The 23,234-nt window shown below is 44.4% G+C and overlaps 1 protein-coding gene across 1 annotated transcript in view; it reads left to right on the top strand.

The window, feature by feature from the left end:
- Positions 1–16,367, top strand: part of C8H16orf72 (chromosome 8 C16orf72 homolog) — a 32,094-nt gene extending 15,727 nt beyond the window's left edge. The window contains exon 4 of the mRNA XM_044304874.1: positions 15,862–16,367. Within this exon, the coding sequence (XP_044160809.1) occupies positions 15,862–16,106 (245 nt within the window). The 3' untranslated portion in view covers positions 16,107–16,367. The remainder of the gene's footprint in view (positions 1–15,861) is intronic.
- Positions 16,368–23,234: the final 6,867 nt, after the last annotated feature.

Raw genomic sequence — 23,234 nt, 5'->3', positions numbered from 1 at the left:
TTTCAATGGGCATTAATTCTGGATCCGTCCTTGCGGCAAGTCTTCAGGATTTTTGGCCGGAGCAAAAAGCGCAGCATGCTGCGGTATTTTCTCTGGCCAAAAAACGTTCCGGTCCGGAACTGAAGACATCCTGATGCATCCTGAACGGATTTCTCTCCATTCAGAATGCATTAGGATAAAACTGATCAGGATTCTTCCGGCATAGAGCCCCGACGACGGAACTCTATGCCGGAAGAAAAGAATGCAAGTGTGAAAGAGCCCTAACCTGCACTCCAGCTGTGGTGAAACTATGACTCCCAGCATTCTCCATTCATAGAACAACGATGGGGGGCATCTTGGGAGTCGTAGTTTTGCCACCGCTGGAGTGCCGGAGGTTAGCCATCATGGGTATAGCCCATGAATCGGTCCTTCCACTACCTAAGTGAACATGGCATCAGTCATGTGACATCCCACTGACAGATTAGGTAATGGGTCAGCACATGGGACACTTTCATGGGATAACTACATAGGACTAGTCAGTGCTCCAGATGGCAACCAAAATGGTTGCCAATGCGACTTAGAATTGCAAAATGTTTTTGTGGACCGCAAAAAAAATATATGCAACGGACACTGAAAGAAAATACGTTCGTGTGCATGAGCCCTCTGGCCTCTTTCGCCCGAGAGTAGTGAATTGGCTCCGGGTGCATTCAGTGAAACTTGCACCATTTTGCAAGCAAGTTGTCAGTTTTGTCTGATTGCGTTCTGTTTTTTTTTTTTTTTTTCTTCCGCGCGGGTGCAATGTGTCTTTCACGCGCATGCTAAAATACTGAAGGTTTACAAACTGCTAACCATCTCTGAAATGCATCACACCCGCACTTGCTTGCGGATGCAATGCGTTTTTCACACAGCCCCATTCACTTCTATGGGGCCAGGGCTGCTTGAAAAGCACTGAACTGATGAGTGAAATGAATGGGTCAGGATTCAGTGCGGGTGCTATGCGTTCATGTCACGCATTGCACCCGTGCTTAAAACCCGCTCATGTGAAAGAGGCCTTACTCTGTCAAGGAAAGTTTTTGTTTGGATGAGATTGTCGAAATAGCAGACAAGCAGCAGAGGCCTGGAAGGGAACGAGCCACGACCCAGCACCTCAGGATTACCAACATATATCTGGCTAGTCTGACATGTCATGGAAATGAGTGCGAAACCCCTTTATATGTATTTTAACCCCTTAGGGGACCCATGACGTACCGGTACGTCATGTGGTGTTCCGATCACTGCTCCCCGGCGGGTGGTGATCGGAACGAGGTGCCTGCTCAAATCACCTCAGCTAAATCAGAAATTGTATCTCTATTTTCCATTAATTCTTGTGGAACACCTAAAGGGTTAACAAAGTTTGTAAAATCGGTTTTGAATACCTTGAGGGGTGTAGTTTCTAGAATGGGGTAGTTTTTGGGTGGTTTCTATTATGTAAGCCTCGCAAAGTGACTTTTTTTATTTAATCCAATAAAGTACAAAAAAAGCAGTAGTAAAAACATCAGGCATCAACCAAGAGGGAGTAAGAGTGCTTAATACAATTGCACCAATAAGAGTAGCAGGGTATTCGCTATTTGCTTCTAAACTTCTAAGCCTTGTAACATCCCAAAAAAAAAAAAAAAATTTCCAAAAATGATCCAAACATGAAGTGGACATATGGGGAATGTAAAGTAATTATTTTTGGAGGTATTACTATGTATTATAGCAGTAGAGACATTGAAACTTGGAAATTTGCAATTTTTTAATTTTTGGTAAATTTGGTTTGTTTTTTTTATAAATAAAAATGAATTTTTGTGACTTCATTTTACCAGTGTCATGAAGTACAATATGTGATGAAAAAACAAAAAATAATCTCAGAATGGCCTGGATAAGTCAAAGCGTTTTAAAGTTATCGGCACTTAAAGTGACACTGGTCAGATTTGCAAAAATAAGGGATTAAATTTGAAGAAAAAAAAAAAGTTTCAAACACGGCACATACAGGGGGGGGGGGGGGGGGGGGGGGGGGGGGGCAGTGACTGTATATTCTGTATCTCGCTAAACCCCCCCCCCCCCCCCCCCCAGTCACCTGTTAGAGCTGGACAGTTAACGGACATGTCACGCTTGAATGTCACATGAGCGATACAATCTTTAGTACCGATCAGATCTCCTACGTGTATATTTTGCAGGACTAAAATAGGCTGAACCAATTTTTCTTTCTGCGAGAAGCTAGTGTGCGAGTATAACTAAGGTCTGAGAGCGAAATTTAAATTACATATAAGAATATTGTAGAACTGCCTATTCTCTAAACCAGTGTTTCCCAACCAGTGTGCCTCCAGCTGTTGCAAAACTACAACTCCCAGCATGCCCGCACAGCCAAAGGCTGTCCAGGCATGCTGGGAGTTGTAGTTTTGCTACAGCTGGAGGCACACTGGTTGGGAAACACTGCTCTAAACAAATGTAGTAATTAAAACCAGAATGCCTCTAACTGTGCAACAGTTTTTGAAGAGCTGTGAGTTAACATGCTGTTCACATTAGTCATTGCACAGCCTGCAAGAAGGCCTGTCTTGCGGACAATTTGTAACATGGTGCACGGCCTCTGGAAGGGGAAAATGCAGATGCACATGGTTGGTAGCCGTGTTTTGTGGATCTAAGATTAGTGTGCCGCAAAATAAATACAGTTGTGTGCATGACTTGGGTGTCACAGCTAACAATGCATAGCTGAGCAAAAACCCAAGCCACGAGGAAGAAAGAACAGCCTGTAGAGCCCAGAGACAGGATTGTGTGGAGGTACGAATCTGGAGAAAGGCACAAAAACACTGGCAGTTCCCCAGAGCACAGTGGCATCTATAATCCTAATGGGAATGTTTCATCAGAAAATAAGTTTTTGTTTTAATCAGTTTTTTTGGTGGTTTTTAGTCTTTCAATGTCACGATTTTAAAAAATGTTATTCTGCACTTTGTACATTGGGCATTAAAACATGTTAAGACTCCCGTCTTTTAAGAGCTGCTATATGGGCCAAAGGCCTAATGGACGAGCTGACCCCATCGACTTGTATGGGGGAAGTTGTCTAAGCATGCATTGTAATATCACTGATTGTGAATGGTGGGTTCTGTGTTATCTAAGAAGAGGTGTTACCTGTTTTAATTCTGCCTTTGTAACAAGATGGCTACTAAAAACTTACATAATGATTCCTGTACAGGTAGTATTAGAGGTAGTGGCAGGTGTAAAAACTGCAGGATTATATAATATAAATTTTTTTATTTCAAATATAGCCATAGAAAAATAAACTTTTCCTAAGATATACAACTTAAAAAACGTGATTTTAAACAATAGTATTTTTTTTTTTTTTTTTGGATACATTTCCCTTTTTAATTGGAAGAGGTTTGGAATAACCAGAACTCCTAAAGCTAGCTGTTCCACCAAACTACCGTTTCGCTGAGCTCAAAAGATCCTGTGTGGAGATGAGAGAAACTTCAAGAAGGTCAGCCATCACTGCAGCACTCCACCAATCTGGGCTTTATGGCAGAGAGGCCAGAAAGAAGCCTCTCCTCAGTAAAAGACACATGGAAGTTTACAAAAGCACCTAATGGACTGAGAAACAGGCTTATCTGGTCTGATAAACCAAGATTTAACTTTTTGTCAATTCTAAGAGTCATGTTTGGAGGAAACCAGGTACTGCCAATACCCTCCCTATGGTGGTGGCCTGGGAGAGACCTGAAAATGGCAGAAACCCCAAATTCAGATGTACAAACCTTTTGTGGCATTATACCCAAGATCATTAGACATCTATGGCAGAGAGGGGGGGGGGGAAGGGGGCATTGCACCTGCTCATAGAGGCTCAGTTTGCCCACCTTTTCACGCCCTTCTTGTTTTGATTGCCAGGGCAGCGCTGCTCTCCTCCTGCCGGCTGTGTCTGCAGTGAGGAAGCCAACCACCGCCGAGTGTCCTTCCCTGCCTGCGCCAAATATTGAACGGAGCAAGATTTACACGGCGGTTGGGAGGAGAGCGGCGTTGCCCCGGACCGGTCAGTCAAAAGAAGGGCGTGAAGAGGTGGGCTAACGGAGCCTCTAGGAGCAGGTGCAACGCCTCGTTCCCGCTCCTGGAGGCTAATTAGCATATTATAAAAGTTAGTTTTTCACAGTAAAGGCTTTAGGCAGTGAGATGGCACTAATGGTTATGTTCAGCTTGCATTAGCACATCACTAGTGTCAGCCAGCTTAATACCCATTTTTCAGGTGACAGTAACCCTTTAAATATATGGCGCTCCTTTCCCTCTGCACCCTGCCGTGCGCCCATAAAGCAGTTTACGACCATGTGGGGTGTTTCTGTAAACTGCAGAGTAATAAATATTGAGCTTTCGTTGTCTGGGTTCAAAGCTAAACCCGGACATGCCCTTATTTTCACCCCAGCAGCAAAATTGTGCAGGGCACGGGCTGTTTTGTTTATCATAACACGGCCAGGCAGAAACTTCTGCCCGGCAGTGTGTTCGGTGACTTCATCGGCTCTGATGGGCGGGCTTTAGCGCTTCCCTAGCAGTCTTACTGGCTAGGGCAGCGCTAAATCCTGCCCATCAGTGCCGGTGATGTCACCGGGCTTCCTGGCAGCCCCATGGAGAGCCCCAGTACGTCACCGGAATTCCTATAAATGCCTTTGCCCTGCACGATTTAGCGCAGGGCAAAGGAGAGCATCGAAGCATGAACTGCTGCGATGTTCAAGTCAGGGGGGCTGCCTGGGTGAAAATGGAGGCATGTCCGGGTTCAGCTCTGAACCCGGACAACCCCTTTAACCCTTGCTGTATTACAGGAAAATTGGATTTAAATGGAAAATCTGCCCAAAAAAATAATTTTTTAATTTCCCCTCCATTTTGCTTTAATTCTTGTGGAACACCTAAAGGGTTAATAAAGTTTTCGTAAAATCAGTTTTGAATAACTTGAGGGGTGTAACTTCTAAAATGCGGTCATTTATGGGTGGTTTCTACTAATGTAAGGCCTCATGCACACGACCGTTTTTTTTCCGTAGATCCGTGACCGTTTTTTCGTCCGTGGGTCTTCCTTGATTTTTGGAGTATCCACGGACATGAAAAAAAAAGTCGTTTTGGTGTCCGCCTGGCCGTGCGGAGCCAAACGGATCCGTCCTGAATTACAATGCAAGTCAATGGGGACGGATCCGTTTGACGTTGACACAATATGGTGCAATTGCAAACGGATCCGTCCCCCATTGACTTTCAATGTAAAGTCTGGAGTCTCTTATACCATCGGATCGGAGTTTTCTCCAATCCAATGGTATATTTTAACTTGAAGCGTCCCCATCACCATGGGAACGCCTCTGTTAGAATATACTGTCGGATATGAGTTACATCGTGAAAACTCATATCTGACAGTATATTCTAACAGAGGCGTTCCCATGGTGATGGGGACCCTTCTAGTTAGAATATACTACAAACTGTGTACATGACTGCCCCCCTGCTCCCCCCCCCCCCCCACATCATTGGTGGCAGCGGAGTTCCGATCGGAGTCCCAGTTTAATCGCTGGGGGTTCGATCGGTAACCATGGCAACCAGGACGCTACTGCAGTCCTGGTTGCCATGGTTACTTAGCAATAGTAGAAGCATCATACTTACCTGGCTGCTGCGATGTCTGTGTCCGGCCGGGAGCTCCTCCTACTGGTAAGTGACAGGTCTGTGCGGCGCATTGCTGTCACTTACCAGTAGGAGGAGCTCCCGGCCGGACACAGACATCGCAGCAGGTAAGTATGATGCTTCTACTATTGCTAAGTAACCATGGCAACCAGGACTGCAGTAGCGTCCTGGTTGCCATGGTTACCGATCGGAGCCCCAGCGATTAAACTGGGACTCCGATCGGAACTCCGCTGCCACCAATGATTCGGGGAGGTGGGGGGATGGGGGAGAAGGGAGGCCGCACACTGCCACCAATATTAATGCAATAGAGGGAGGGAGGGGGGGCCGGGGGAGGCCGCACACTGCCACCAATGTTATTAATGCAATGGAGGGAGGGGGGGCCGGGGGAGGCCGCACACTGTGCCACCAATGTTATTATTACAATAGAGGGAGGGAGGGGGCCGCACTGGCCACCAATGAAATTTAAACGGAGGAGGGAGTGGGGTCTGCCCCCTGCTGCCTGGCAGCCCTGGATCTCTTACAGGGGGCTATGATACGCACAATTAACCCCTTAAGGTGCAGCACCTGAGGGGTTAATTGTTCGGATCACAGCCCCCAGTAAGAGATCGGGTGCTGCCAGGCAGCAGGGGGCAGTCATGTACACAGTTTGTTGTATATTCTAACTAGAAGCGTCCCCATCACTATGGGAACGCCTCTGTGTTAGAATATACTGTCTGAAAAGGCTTTTATGCAGACGGATCTTCGGATCCGTCTGTATGAAAGTAACCTACGGCCACGGATGCCAATCTTGTGTGCATCCGTGTATTTTCACGGACCCATTGACTGTCAAAAAAATAGGACGGGTCATATTTTTTTTTGACTGACCGGAAACACGGATCACGGTCTCTGCTGCAAAACGGTGCATTTTCCGAATATTTATATATATATTTTTTTCTTCCCACGGACCCATTGAAAGTCAATAGTCCGCGAAAAAAAACCCAGCACAACGGTCGTGTGCATGAGGCCTAGGCCCCACCAAGTGACTTTATAACTGAAATGGTCCTTAAAAAAAGTGGGTTTTGGAATATTTCTTAAATAAAAATTTTTTTTTTGGGGGGGGGGGGGGGGAGTTAGACTTAGAAGATTTTTTTTTTTAATGTCAATTACAAAATGATACTAACAAAGTAGACATATGGGGAATGTAAAGTGATTATATGTGTATGTGTGTGTGTATATATATTATATTATGAAAAAACAATGGCAGCACCGTCCTAAATGTAAGCTGGTGGGTGCAACGGGCCCAATATGTATCAATCCAAAAATACAAAGATAGAAAGGATGGGCAGCACTCCTTTCTATATATATCTATATAATCACCTTTTATGCATCAACTCAACGTATCAACTCAAATTTATATAGACATCGTATAAGGGGATCCTTTGCTCAGGTTCCCCTCTGTACAAGAACTGGACTTATCCTTTTATCACAAGCAGAGCCGTTCATCTGAATGCCTGCCATGTAATACTGCATTACCTCTGCAGAGGCTGTGGCTTTTCCCTGATAAAATCAGCTGTTTTCTTGGCGCTTGACCACATTTTAAATATGCTGCATCTGATGAGGTTGATTTTTACTTAGAGAAATGAAGGTTCACAGGATTTAAAAAAATATATATAGACCCGTCTGGAAGGAAGAGTAATCCAGTGAATGGTGGGGGCAGCATGCTTTATAAATTAGGCATCTGTCTCATTTAAAGGTGTTGTCTCATCATGGACAATGGGAGCATATCGCTAGCGTTTGCCCCCATTGTATTATAGGTGCGGGGCCCACAGCTGGAACCCGCACCTATATCAACAACGGGGCCCCGCAAGTGAAGGAGGGCGCATGCGCAGCCGCTCTCCATTCATTTTCTATGGGGCCGGCGAATATAGCCGAGCGCTGTCTTCGCCATTTCAGTCAGTCCCATAGAAATGAATGGCTGCGCATGCGTGGTACGCTCCTATTCACTTCTATGGGGAGCCGGCTTGGTAGTGGCCGGACCGGAGTCCTTCAGCCACCACCTTGTGGGGCTCAGGTCTCGATACAGCCACCTTTTAGGTCAATGGGGGCATATCCTAGCGATGTGCCCCCATTGTCCATGATGAAACAACCCCTTTAAGGAAAGGGGTATTATAAAGCTAATTTCAGGAAGTAATGGGGTAAAATATCAGTCTAAAGGGTACTTTCACACTTGCGGCAGAGGATTCTGTTGTCAAAACTGCCTGCCGGATGCAAACTGATGCATTTGTGAGACTGATCCGGATGTGAATCAGTCTCACAAATGCATTGCAATATCGGATCCGTCTCTCTGGTGTCGTCCGGAAAAACGAATCCAGTATTAATTTTCTATATTTTTTTTTTCATCTTTAAAAAGCCGGGACACTTAATGCCGGATCTAGCATTAATACACTTTAATGTAAATTATTGCCAGATCCGGCATTCCGGCAAGTTATCAGTATTTTTGGCCGGCGCGAGAACTGCAGCATGCTGCAGTATTTTCTGTCAAATGTAAGAGGGACTGCACTGATGCATCCTGAACGAATTGCTCTCCATTCAGAATGCATTAGGATAAAACTGATCAGTATTTTTCCGGTATTGAGCCCTGAGGATGGAACTCAATACCAGAAAACTTTAACGCAATTGTGAAAGGACCCTATGGGTCCATTAACGCAGCCGCAATTTTTTTCCAGATTTTGAAGACCCATTCATTTTCAATGGGGCTGGAACGAATGCTATGTGCTGTCTGCATATTTGCTTCTGGGTCAGCAATTCCGTTCCCAAGAAAAAAAATAGAACATGTCCTGTTCTATTCTTGTCTGCAACTGCGAAATGCGGAACGCACATTGCCGGTGTCCGTGTTTTGCGGGTCTAATTTGCGTACCGCAAAAAAACCTACAGATGTGTGGATGGACCCTAAGGCCTCTTGCACACAAACTTTAATTTTTTTTATTTTGTGTGGACCGTAGGCAGAACCATTCGTTTCAATAGGTCCGCAAAAAAAGTGTGCATTCCATTTCCGTATATCCGTTCCTCTAAAGGATAGAACTTACCCTATTGGCAGCATTGCTGACGGGGCTAGTACTGTTCTATTAGGGGCCATGTGTTCCGTTCTGCAAAATATGGAATGCACACGGACGTCACCCGTATTTTTTTGCGGACTGCAAAGTACATACAGTCGTGTGCAAGAGGCCTAAATTGACACCTGAAATAGGGCACATGCCTTTGATGCATATTTTTGCTCATGCAAACGACGGCTAAAATTTGCACTTGATTTAACCACTTCTGAAGGGCAAGTGTGAACACAGCTATTAGACGACTGCCAAACACAGGCTACTAGATATCTGAAATCTGTTATCTGACAGTCTTTTGGCAGTGGCCATACACATATGCTGTATCTACCAATTGTCTCACCATTATGTCATTAGTTTTCGGTTTCTTGCTGGTTAATGATCCTGGTGATAAGCCACCAATGTCTGGCAAGCCTGTCCTTTATGGTTAAAAAGGCTAACACACACTGGGTTTCCCGTGTTGGTGCAAGCAGCCATTTTGCATTACAGATGTCTGCAGGTAGTGGGTTTTCATTTTAAGTGTTTATCCACCCTAACTGCCACATCACATATGAATAAATGTTTTTCGGGGGGGGGGAGAGAAACTGTTGTAGGACAAAACCTTCTGCAAATATTAGTCAACTGCATTGCCATAGTTCAGCCCATTGAGTTGACAGGAAAGGTATTGCAAAATGCCTCAAATAGGGCAATACTGTTAAATAGAATTTTACAGCACAATGTTGGGCTTATTTGTGGTACTGCATGAATACTGCAGATAAAGGTCCAGGTTGCCATTTTTATTTTTTCATTCTTCCACCCGTTCCACTCTCAATGCTTCACTGAAATATACGGTCATGACTGTTGTGCCATGATGGCTTAACCCTTATGTGCACCATGCTGTACAGTTACATTAAGGGTGTAGTGTATGCAGCATGTTCACTCGCTGAGCCCAACCCATATACAGTGGGTGCTAGGGCTGGGATCAGCGATGCCAATCCTGGTCATTTAACACTGCAGATGTCAGTCACTTGTGAACACAGCATCTGAGGCAGCTTTCCCCAGGAGTGCAGCACTCCCAGGGCCCAAACTGCACCCTCCCATCAGGATTGAAGGAGTTGTTTGCTGTTATAAGCCTGGTAGCCTCTAGCAGGCTTGGTGCTACCACAGCAGAGCTCCATAGGAACTCCCACAGACTGCACTGATAAATCATTGTGGTCTATGGGAAAAGTGATCGCAAGTTCATGTTCCCTAGGAAGACTAAGTGAGGAAAAAAGTTTCACAAAATATATGAAAAATAAAAATTTCAAACCACCCTAGTTTACATATAGAAATAATAAAAAAAAATTAACATAACCGATATCGCCACATTCCAAAATTGCTGAACTATTAAAATAAAAAAAAATTCCCTGGGTAACGGGGAATGAAATAAATCCATGGTTCGCCATTTTTTTTTTTTTTTTTTGGTCACCTTATCCCCTCATAAAAATTTAATAAGCAATCAAAATTCAAAATGTTAGTCTGCCCTGCAAAAAACAAGCCCACATACAACTCTGTAGATGGGAATATAAAGAATCTGACCGTCAGAACAGGTTTTAATATTTTTAAAAGTAGAACACGAACTATATAAATTTGGTATCAATGCACTGCAACAATCTTTATGGTAAAATGAATAGTGCCATTAAAGACTACAATTTGTCCCACCAAAAACAAGTGCTTATGCATCTGTGTAAACAGAAAAAAAGTGGCTCTTGAAACTTGGGGAAGGAAAAATGGAATTGAAAAAATTAGGTTGTGTCCTAAAAGGGTTAAATTGTATGGGCATAAGTGATCACTCTTCCCTGTACAGTGGGGTTGATTGCTGCATGTAAATGTGGCTCTCCTTCTCAGTTACAAAATGATAGGCAGTTATCGGGAATTAACAGTTTTGTCCCGATAATTGCCTTGTCATTCAACCATGTTTAAAGGGCCTTTAGAACTGATGAGGCTGGTATACTTGCCTTGATAAAAACATGATGGTGTGCCTTAGTAATCAGTTTTTGTAATTTAACTTATGCGGACCCAAACAGCGGTCGTGTGCATGAGACCTAATGCTGTTATTCTGGTCTTGTATGAAAGCCTGGAATGCCAGCTTTCAAACAAGACCAGGCCCATGTCTCTAGCTAAGAGAGTGCCAACCTGTGGCTCTCCAGCTGTTACAAAACTACAACTCCCAGCATGCAAAGACTGTGAATTGTAGGTTTATAACAGCTGGAGAGCCGCAGGTTGGCCATCCCTGCTCTAGCTGCTACCAATCTTGACACATGAGCAGCTAAACAGCCACTTCGTTGATGTCCAGAACATAGGATTTGCGCTCACACATGGAGAGTGATTTCTGAACTGCACATGCTCATGTGAAATGGCCGTTAAAGGGAAGTATGGAGTTGGCTCGTGCTCAAAGCTTGCTCCACATGTGGTGGGTGATGGCTGTATAATACAGCCTACACTCACTGGCAGGGACTGGGATTTGCGATAACTCCAGCCCGGTTATTTAACCAATCATATGCTGCTGTCAATGGGCACCGTGACATCTGTATGGTTAGACGGAGGAAGGGAGATCTTTCCTTGATTGTAGCTTCTGTGGTGAAATTGTGGGGCTCCCACTTGTTCTTATTACGCTTGGGGCTTTGAAGGCTCACAGGACTGTCGGGGTCCATTCAGACGTCCGTAGAATGGGTCTGGATCCTTTTAGCAATTATGCTGAATGGGTGCGGACACATTCATTTTCAGTGGGGCCGGAAAAGATGTGGACAGCACACAGTGTGCTGTCCGCATCAGAAATTCCGCTCCGCAGCAACATGGTTGCTAGGTGACGATCGGGCTGGGGACCCGATCTGTATTTTCCCTTATAACATGGTTATAAGGGAAAATGGCATTCTGAATACAGAATGCAAAGTAAAATAGTGATGGAGGGGTTAAAAATAAAATAAAAATTAACAGTCCACTTGATCGCATAGTTGCGGATCTCTTTAGTCGTCTTCTGTAATGTTGAGCTGCCGGCTAAGGACCTGTGGTGACGTCACATCACATGGTCCCTCACCATGGTGATGAACCATGTGATTGGACAATGTGATGAGCACAGTGACGTCGTCAAAGATCCTATTCCTGTGCACAGCAAAGAAGACAGAAGAGAAGCCGGGCTGCCCGATCAAGTGGATTAAGGTGAGTTAAATAATAAATAAATAAAATTTAACCCCTCCAGCCTTATTGTACTATGCATTCTGTATTAAGAATGCTATTTCCCCTTATAACCATGTTATAAGGGAAAATGGCAATCTACAGAACACCTAGCCCAAACATGCCGATTTTTCTCACACGCGTGCAAAATGCATTACAATGTTTTGCACTCGTGCTGAAAAATTGCGCATTTTCCCGCAACGCACCCGCATCTTATCTGGGCAAAAAACACCGCCCATGTGCATGAGGCCTAAGGCTAGGCTTTACAGGCAGCAAGTGAGTGCCATTCTCTCAGTCCTATGGGACAGGCGATCAGAAGATCACAAGTCTTCTATGGGGACTAAAAGGTACTGTAAGGAAAGAAGTGAAGCAAAATACCTAAATTTAAAGGACCCCTCCACCTCCACATGTTAAAAAAACATAACTGGTATTGTTGACACATTTCTGAACTATTAAAATATAACTATTGTGTGTACGCTGTAACGAGAATTACAACTTTCTGTTTTTTCATGTTCTTCCCAGAAATGGAATACAAAGTGATCAAGAAGTCATAAGTATCCCAAATTGTACCAATAAAAGCAAAAAATGAGCCATCGTAGAGATCTGAATAATCATAATATGCCGATGCAAAGATTATTTTTTTTAAAGGTTTTTTTTATTTGGGGAGTATTAAAAAATAATTTAAAGAACTATATTTGTCATCGCTTTAATTGTACTGACCCACAGATTAAAGCCTCTTGCACACGGCCGTTGTGCGGCCTTTCAGTGCATTGCGGTCCCCAATGCAAAGGCGGCGGCTGGGACAGATTGAGACCCATTCAACTTAAATCGGTCCATGATCCTTCCGCAGTTTCTATTTGCGGTGCGGAGGACAGAAAAAACACCATGGAACCACTCCATAATGCTTCTGTGGGGTTCTGTGCCTCCATTCCGCAGCTCTGGATTGCAGACCCATTCAAGTGAATGAGTCTGCATCTGTGATGCGGGGGGAGCACACGGCTGGTGCCTGCATATTGCGGACCTGCTGTTTGCGGGCCACGGCCGGCCTAAGGTTGTTGGTGCACTGTTAACGCCATAAACACTAAAAACATGGTAGAATTTACTTTTTTTTTTTTTTATAACTAACTTTTTTTTAAATGAATCATCAAAAAAAATCATGTACCCAAAAATTCTACCAATCGCCTTTTTTTCCAAAATGGGGTCACTTTTTGGGAGTTTCTGCTGTAGGGGTGCATCAGGGCTTCAAATTGGGACATGCATCTAAAAACAAGTCCAGGAAAATCCAAAAACTATATGGCGTTCCTTTTCTTCTGCACCCTGCCGTGTGCCCTTACATCAGTTTACGACCACGTGAAGTGTTTATGTAAACCGCGGAATCAGGGTAATAAATAGTTTTATTTGGCTGTTAACACTCTGTGTGGTAAAGAGGACCTTTCATCTTGAAAAACATTGAACGAAGTATGCTGCCATGGAGAGCGGCGTCCGGGGATCTCACTGCACTTACTATTATCCCCGGGCGCCGCTCCGTTCTCCCGTTATGCCCTCCGGTACCTTTGCTCTAAGTTATAGTAGGCAGTGTCTGCCCTTGTCCTGTGGGCGTCTCCTTCTCCTAGGCTGCAGCGCTGGCCAATCGCAGCTCACAGCCTGGGAGAAAAAAACCTGGGAGAAGGAGACGCCCACAGGACAAGGGCAGACACCGCCTACTGTAACTTACAGAGCAAAGGTACCGGAGGGCATAACGGGAGAACGGAGCGGCGCCCGGGGATAATAGTAAGTGCAGTGAGATCCCCTGGCGCCGCTCTCCATGGCAGCATACTTCGTTCACAATGTTTTTCAAGGTGAATGGTCCTCTTTAACCGCCTCCGGACCGCCTAACGCAGGATCGCGGTCCGGAGGTGGCAGCGCTGCGCAGAGTCACGCATATATGCGTCATCTCGCGAGACGCAAGATTTCCTGTGAAGGAAGGATCGGAAGGTAAGCAAGTGGATCTCCAGCCTGCCAGCGGCGATCGTTCGCTGGCAGGCTGGAGATGCGTTGTTTTTTTTTTTTTTCAACCCTTAACAGGTATATTAGACGCTGTTTTGATAAGTGTCTAATATACCTGCTACCTGGTCCTCTGGTGGTCCCTTTTGTTTGGATCGACCACCAGAGGACACAGGTAGCTGTGTAAAGTAGAACCAAACACCACTACACCCCACCCCCCCCCCCCCCCCGTCACTTATTAACCCCTGATCACCCCATATAGACTCCCTGATCACCCCCCTGTCATTGATCACCCCCCCCCCCCCCCTGTAAGACTCCATTCAGACGTTCGTATGATTTTTACGGATCCACGGATCGGATCCGCAAAACACATACGGATGTCTGAATGGAGCCTTACAGGGGGGTGATCAGGGAGTCTATATGGGGTGATCACCCCCTTGTCATTGATCACCCCGCTAACTTGTGACAAAAAATAAACTTCCATGAACTCACTATGCCCATCAGTGAATACCTTAGGGTGTCTACTTTCCGAAATGGGGTCATTTGTGGGGTGTTTGTACTGTCTGGGCATTTTAGAACCTCAGGAAACATGACAGGTGCTCAGAAAGTCAGAGCTGCTTCAAAAAGCGTAAATTCACATTTTTGTACCATAGTTTGTAAACGTTATAACTTTTACCCAAACCCTTTTTTTTTTTTTTAATCAGACATGTAGAACAATAAATTTAGCGAAAAATTTATATATGGATAAAACATCCATATATAAATTTTTTCCAAAATTTATTGCGTTTTTTTTTTGCAAAATTTTACAACTGAAAGTGAAAAATGTAATTTTTTTGCAAAAAAAACATTAAATCTCGATTAATAACAAAAAAAGTAAAAATGTCAGCAGCAATGAAATACCACCAAATGAAAGCTCTATTAGTGAGAAGAAAAGGAGGTAAAATTAATTTGGGTGGTAAGTTGCATGACCGAGCAAAGTGGTCTGGTCATTAAGGGGGTTTCAGCTAGGGGGGTTGAAGTGGTTAAAGGGAAAAAATGGATTAAAATGCAAAATCTGCTAAAAAAAAATGTGAAAATTGGAAATTTCATCTGTTATCCTTTTTAATTCTTGTGGGTTAACATTTTGTAGAAACTACACCCCTCAAGTTACTCAAAACAGATTTTACAATGGGGTCATGTTTGGGTGACTTCAGACCTGAATTGGTCCTTTAAATTTTTTTTAAATAAAATTTTCAAAACCCAATGGCTTCTAAGCCTTCTAACGTTCTAAAAAAATGACATTTACAAAATGATGCAAACATAGTAGACATATGGGGAATGTTAAGTAATACATATTTTATGAAGTATCACTTTCTGTTTTAAAAGCAGAGAAATTGAAATTTTGGGTAAATTTGTGATTTTTTTTTTTTTTTCATAAAAGTGAAATAAATTGACTCAAATTTATGACTGTCATGAAGTGCAATATGTGATGAGAAAACAATCTCAGAATGGCTTGGATTAATCAAAGCATTCCAAAGTTATTACCACATAAAGTGACACACGTCTGATTTGCAAAAAATGACCTGGGCAGAAGGGTGAAAACTGGCCCGGGGTAGAAGAGGTTAAAACTTGATTTTGGCACCTGAGGTACGTTTACACTTCACCTGTATTCTAAGGGGTCACAACTGCCGACACTAGCCTTAACCCCTTTATGGGCTAGGCCAATTTTTGACATTTCTGCTAAGCTTTGCAGTTTCTTCCTCTCGCAGTGCTCTGTGTTCATTTAAGTGCGTGGGAGTAAGCCCTGCCCCTTTCCCAAAGGTTTTGCTAGTGCACAGTTGGACCCCGGCCTCAGATGTAGGAGCTGGAATGGAGGAGTCACTTCTCCATATGAAAATTATGTTGTCTGTGTGTACATATTAATATATTATACCGGTGTGTGTATATGTTCATGTGGGAAATTGTCTTCTGTTACAGTTGTTTTCTATAATTGCAGGTCTGAGTGGTGCAATGGCTAGTATAAGTGTTCGCTCAAGTACTCCGGGCTCACCCACCCATGTCGGTGGAAGTTCTAATACCAGCCGTAGGAGAAATGGACTCCTCGATGTCGATCTGAATACTTTCATATCGGAGGAAATGGCACTCCACTTGGACAATGGCGGCACTAGAAAGCGTACTTCAGCCCAATGCAGCAACGTCATTACGGACTCTCCAACTAATAAACGCAACAGAATGATCTAATCCTACAAAATTCTAAAAAAAAAATCAAAAAAAAAAATCCACCATGCTGCTTGAAAGCCACTTTATCCTCAACATGCTGTCTGAAAGGAACCATCTTCCCCCTTTCACTGTTCAAAACGCGTGAATTCAACAATTGCCATAAGGAAGTTCTAAATATTACCGTAGATGCATATTGGCTTTCTTTACCGAACTTCTTCACAGAACATCTAAAATTGTGTAGTATATGGTAAGACCATCCTAGGTGAACATCAGTCTATTAAATGCAAAGTGACCTTACTTGTGTTTGCAAAGGGAAAGGAATCATTATTCACTTTTTTGTTTTTTCTCTCCAGTGTATTGCCATTTGAGTTTGGCCAAGACATTAGTGGGCATACCCATCAGTTCTCTAGGCTTCCATTTGTTTTCATACACTGTGCAAATTTTATTTTCTGTTCAGTTTTGGTAATCGTGTGATTATGTACAGAGATGCTATGATGGTCGTACACACTGGGCCTCATTTATCAAGACTCTTAACAGTAAGACTGTCTGTCTTAACCAGTCAAAGCTGATTACATTTTTTTTTTATTTTTTATTTTCTTCAGAACTGCTTATAGGGCTTCTGTCACCCCCAAAACAAATTTTTCATTTTTGGGCCTATTAAAATCCTTATTGGACGACTATTCCCTATATAGGGCTCTTACCTTGTTCTGTGGCTTGGTTTCACTAAAAATAAATCTTTTAAAATATGCAAGTGACTTCACTACCAGCAAGTAGGGCGTCTACTTGCTGGTAGCCGCCGCATCCTCCTTTTAAAAAAAAAAAAACACCCCTCCTCCTGTTTGACGAGCGCTCTCCTCCTCCGGCTGGCCCTGTCTGCAATTCATATCCCGCGCCTGCACCTCATTCGGCGCAGGCGCTCTGAGAGGACGCTCTCTTCCTCAGCATTTCCTCAGTGCGCCTGCGCGGATGACGTCTTCTCTTTCGGGTTTAGAGGTGACGTCATCGGCGTGGGATTTGAATTGCAGACAGGGCCAGCTGGAGGAGGAGGAGAGCTCTCCCTGGCCCTGTCAATCAGCAGGAGGAGGGGGCGTTTTTTTGAAAGGAGGATGCGGCTGCTACCAGCAAGTAGACGCCCTACTTGCCGGTAGTGAAGTCATTAGCATATTTTAAAAGCTTCCCCCCCCCAGTGGAACAAAGTCACAGAACAAGGTAAGAGCCCTATATAGGGAATAGTTGTCCAATAAGGATTTAAATAGGCCCAAAAATGAAAAATGAGTTTTGGGGGGGTGACAGAAGCACTTTAAGAAATAAAAGATGAGCTGTGATTGGTTGCTTGTGGGGAGCAAAGACCGTCTTGCTGTTTTTGTTTGTACCATCTTGCTGTTTCCACGGCTCTAGGTGGCCAGGCTTAGAGAAACAGCCGAGCGAGCCGGCGCCCCAGGAGATGCGGAAGCAGCATAGCTTGTTCTGCTATGTTTGCATACTACAATGGAAATGACGGAAACTGGGTAACGCCGGTCTGTGCAGCTTTTTCCGTAAGCCCAGCCAGCACTTAGTCCCATCGTGGAAATGTCGAGATGGGACAACCCCTTTAAATGAGACCCAATGAATCCATGTATGAAAGGCTCTTGGATTCACTTTGTATGTTATTAGTGCTCTGACATGCCAATATTAAAATGTCTCCAAATAATTCTCCGTAGGCTTTTAAAGTTGGTCAATTTAAGCAAATGTATGCACTTATTTACATGCTTGTTGTAACCTTGTTAGGTAATTGTAACTGTATAAGCCACACTAAAACCTAAAACCCAGACTCTCTATAACGTTCTCCTTGTACATTCTTGGTCAGTAGTGTATTTATTCTCTGGTAACTGATGGTATCGTTTTCTCTCCCCAGCTTTTATTTGATTTGTTCTGCTTCCAACCAGGCAGATGTCTTTTCCCAGACTACTTGTAATGAACAATTTTTAGTCCTGTTGGGGTTGTGTTGCAGTATATGCCTTTTGTGAGCGATAAGGTGACTCTAGCCTCGTAGTGGTATTTCTTTGTATCTGTGGCATGCCATCTGACACATTTGAGCGCTTGCTGCAGCTTCATTATTTGCCCTAGACTGCAAAAAAAAGTTTGTTTGTATGGTCTGACGAAGTCTACAACGGCTACCCAGTTTTAGGTTTTTATAGTGCTTCAAATGTCCTCTCCCCATGTAAACAAATGATCTTTGGGAAGAATGAGCTCACGTCCATTCTCTACCAGTGTTTAAGCTTACAGTTGGAATTGAACACTATCCGCTCTGTACTTAGAGATGATACTTTACCGCTTTGCAAGTAGCTCATGGATGCCCCAAACAGTAAAAGGGCTACCAAAAGAAGGTTCCTTTGTATTACTTTGGTGCACAGTGTAAACACATTGGACTTATTCCTGGCCACTTGAGAAATTTCCAGCTTTGTATAATGTAAAAAATTTTGATCTGTATAACTTTTGTATTACTGGGAATATTATCATTTAGAATCTTGCAACTGAGTATACGGAATCATTTGGCCTTAATCTGCTGTTTTCTGAATCCATGCGTTTTGTCACCAGACTTCATCCGTGACCTTGTGTAAACTGAACTTCATTTTTTATGGCAATAAAGGCACTCCTGCGAACAGTGGTGAAATGGTCTGATAGTTGGGGGAAGGGGTGGGTGTAGATGACAATGTTGGAGCGCCTTAAGTGTTCCTGTACCGTGACCTTGGAAGCGCTAACTTGCATGTGTATTCATGGGTATGGTATGCGTATTGGTGCTGGTCACGGCTGGGTGTGGATGCTGAGCACCATCATTTTTGAAGTTCAGTTTAGAGGAGACTTTACTTACTTATGGTTGTAAGGTAGCAATCGCCTGTGCAAAAAGGGGAAAAAAATCCACATGTGCATATGGTCGTCTTAACAATTACTTTTTTTTTTGTAGGAATTTCTTATAAAATTAAGTTTTAGTTTTTTTTGTTTTTTTTTAAGGGACACGGTCACCTGGATTTCACTGACTGAGCTATTAACGTCACCACATCAGTCTCCATGATTTATATTAAAATATACTAGTATTACTGCCCTGTGTCTTGTAATTGGTCTATAAAATCGCTTTTTATTAATATGCTAATTACCTCAATAAGGAGCCCAAGGGGCTGTCCCTCTGGCGGTTGGAGCCCAGCACTGCCCCACTGCTAATTTATTCACTGCTCATCGCAGATGCAATGTGTTTGTTGCGCCCGAAATCTCACGCATGTGCCGTGGATACTCATGTCAGCACCCGTGCGGTGTCCTGGCATCGGCCTCGCGAAGTGCGCATGCGCCAGCTTCACTCGACCTGGTAATGTACGAGATAATGGGCACGGCTGGGCTCCAACGGCCGGAGGGACAGCCCCTTGGGCTCCTTATTGAGGTAATTGGCATATTAATTAAATCGATTTTATAGAGAAATTACAAGACACAGGGAACTAATACTAGTATATTTTAATGTAAATCGTGGAGACTGATGTGATATTAATCGCTCAGTAAGTGAAATCCAGGGGACTGTGTCCCTTTTAACACTTGGTCCGACAAAGCACAACCAATTTCACCACAAAAGCATGTAGTGCCCGCAGATTCAATGTGGCTTTCGCCCCACTATATTGATAGGGTTGAAGTCGGTGGTGAAGATCTGCAGAAACAATTGGTATCCTGTGGTTTTGAAATCCGTGCCACATGTCAGTTTTTGCTTAAATATTTTTCTGCATTGTGTGGCTGAGATTTATTAAAATCTCATCCGCTGTGCTGTTACCGCCATGTTTGCTTACCTGCATGGAAAATCCACGGTGACACTGCTAAATTTGAACATGCCTTTTAGGCCAGTTTGACATGAGCTTGTGCGGTCTGTGTGACAGCTGCCAGTCTACTGTCCTGTGCTCGCTGAATCATGAGTACAGAACGGTAGACCCGCAGTCAGGTTGGGTCAGCCTAACCATGATTGGTCCAGTGTGCCCTCACACAGGATATATATTCTGGACAGCGCACGCTCATGTAAAACAGGCCTTGAAGGGCTATCCCAACTGGAGCATTTATGGCATATCCATCCCGGGTTTGGGACCTAATATTTCCTGAAGAGGGTCCTGGTGCTCCCAGCTGGCAGAGATGGCTGCACTTTTCATTCACTTCAGTAGCACTTTCTAAATAGCCCAGAGTGCTGACTTTATCTCTGGAAGGTCTATTGAAGTCAGTATACCTCTCCACATGTGGACACCTTTTCTATTTTTGGCCAGATGTGATGGGGTTCTGTTCTGGAGATATAAGTGGGTCTCATCTCTGGGACTCGCTCCTTTCACACACTTGTGACATATCCTGTGGAAATGCCATAAATGTCCCAGATGGGACAGCCCCTTAAAGTGTTCATTGATTAAAAAGGTTTTTTCCTCCAACATCCCAAGAGACCATTTGCAATGTTCTGGATTTTACTTGCGACAGTTCATATCCAAGAATTGCTGCTGCGAAAATTAGTATATGAAAACTTCCACATCATCTAGGTTGGTAGATGTACATGTTCTGCCTTGTGACACGGAAGCTTTCCACGTTCAGTAGTTTTCCGGTAGGGCTGGACACTAGGTATAATAGAAGGGCTGCACGAGGGGTTCCTCTGTAAAAACATTCGCGGTAAGCTCGCCATTTTTATACCATTTTGCTTGGAATGTGCCAAGTGTACATTAAAGCTGCCCTTTTAACATTGTGTGAGCTGTTCATTAAAATACATGCCTTTTCCCTTTTGGCAAGTTTAAGTAACACTTCTGGTTTTGACAGCAAATTTTAATTAATAAAACTACGCCATTAACAACCTTGTGGTGCTTCTTTTAAGTGATTAGTAGTTTTGATAGTGAATTCAGCGCTGCCAGTCAGTAACATGCTTGTGGCAATAACCTGATGCTATGATTTCTACTGCAGAGAAATGGTTCTAGGTCTCCAGACTAATGGCTTCAGTTTTCTGTCCCAGTTCCTGGATACTGCGGAATAATTGGAGGGTCTAGTGTTGCTCTACATATACTCATTCTAGAGCACTGAACCATCAAAGTCTCCCTTTTGAGTGACATTTAGGACACCACCTACTGAGCCGAGTGGTGGTGGACACACAAGTCACTCTGCTATATCAGTGTCTGATAGTTATCTCTGTAGACACACTTAAAGGGATTCTCTGGCAATGCTCATTTTTAAGCAAATGCCTACAGCCTGCGTCCGTAAACACGATTCATACATACCGGCCTCTTCTGGCTGTTCATGTTCACATGCTCCTCTGCCAGTGACCAGCTTCAGCAGTGACTTGGGCAGAAGCAGTACGTCACTGCTGAAGCCGCTCATTGGCTTCAGCCAAGCATATGCCCATGTTAAGCAGAAGAACAAGCTGGAGGACCAGAGCAGTGGGGAGCAGGGAACTATGAAGCTACGGTCTTATGGAGGCAGGCTGTGGGCACTTCCTAAAAAATGAGTTTTCCCAGAGAGCCACTTTAGGCCTCTTTCACACTGGCATGTGCAGCCCGCAAGTACGGAACGAAACCCCCTTGAAAGCACTCCGTAGTGCTTCCGTAGGGTTGAATGGGTCCGCATTCGTGATGTGGAATGCCCATGGAACGGCACCCATGTATTGCGCATCTGCAAATGCAGTGCCCAATATGGCAATGGGGCACATGCCAGTGTGAAAGAGGCCTTAACCACCTCAGGACCGCCGTACGCAGGATTGCGTCTTTGCGGCGGTCCTGTTTCTCTGGGTGGACGCGCCGGTGCGTCCTCTCGTGAGACGCGAGATTTCGGGGAAAGCCGGCCCGCGCATGCGCATCACGGGCCGGCAAAATTTAAAAGACAAGTTCGTCATCAACCTGCCAGCCAATGATCGTGGCTGGCAGGTTGCTGATTTAAAAAAAAAACGAATCAGCAGCCAGATAACACATCATATTAGTAAATATGATGTGGTTATATGGCTGCTGTGCTCCTCTGCTCCTTTTGGTCGGTTGGTTCCAGCAGAGGAGCACACATCACTGTGAGTACCCACCAACACCACACTTAGCCCCCAGATCACCTCCCAGCACCCCAATTAACCCCTTGATCACCCCTTCTTGCCCCTGTCAATCACTAGTGAAAAGGAAAAAAGTGATCAGTGCAAACTGACACTTTTTTTTTTTCTTTTCACTGGTATTGACTGATGGGTTTTAGTATAGTTTAGGTCCCTTGGTTAGGTAGTTTAGCGATCGGTTAGCGCCCAGCCCACCGCACCGCAGTCCCTTATTCGCTGATTAGCGTATCGCTAATCAGCATTTGTACTTTTATAGTATCTGGAAGTGATCAAAACTGATCACGGTCAGATCTATAATAGTATTAGTGTCACTTTAGTTCACCCTCCACCCAAAACGCAGTGTTTGCCCGATCAGGCCTGATCGGTCGCCCACACCCACGCCTGCCCCACCGCAGTGACCAAAAAATTATTATTTTTTGATCACTGCACATTCCCTTTACACGCGCTGCGGCGATAAAAAAATCTGTTTTGATATTTTTTTTATCAACCGCAGCGGCCTCCGGTACTTCGCTAGCCTCCCCTTTGTAAGACAGGCTTGCTTTTTTTTCTTGGGTAGTCTCAGGGAATACCCCTAAATTTAGTTGCCCAAATGTCAAACAGGGGGTATTCTTCTGAAGAGGCCTACAGGCTTCTGACCCAGTCGGATGAGGAATGGGAACCCTCATCTGATGAATCCAGCGGGTCAGAATACGGACCTGTAGAAAGCAGTGGCTCTCTGACCCAAAGTTCGGACGAGGAGGCTGTGGTCCCTGATAGCACCAGGCGTACCCGGCCCCGTGTCGCTAGACCGCAGGTTGCGCAGGATCCACTTCAAGAGCAGCAGAGTGGGGCTGGTGCTGTCTTATTATGTGGTGAGACATACACCAGCAGCGCAGCCCTTCCTGGACCTAGTACCAGCACTGCCGTACAACCTGGTGAAGTAGCGAGCACCAGAAGGGCAGTTGAAGCTGGTACGGTGGCACGAGCAGTAGTGACCCCGTTGCAGCCACCGCAAAGACGTGCCCGTAGAGCCCCTAGAATCCCTGAGGTGCTGGCAAACCCTGATTGGCAGTCCCCAACTTCAGCCGCACCTGTAGTTCCCCCTTTCA

This window comes from Bufo gargarizans, chromosome 8 (assembly GCF_014858855.1).
Source record: "Bufo gargarizans isolate SCDJY-AF-19 chromosome 8, ASM1485885v1, whole genome shotgun sequence".
Classification (NCBI taxonomy): domain Eukaryota; kingdom Metazoa; phylum Chordata; class Amphibia; order Anura; family Bufonidae; genus Bufo; species Bufo gargarizans.
This window is presented reverse-complemented; position numbering and strand designations above follow the sequence as displayed.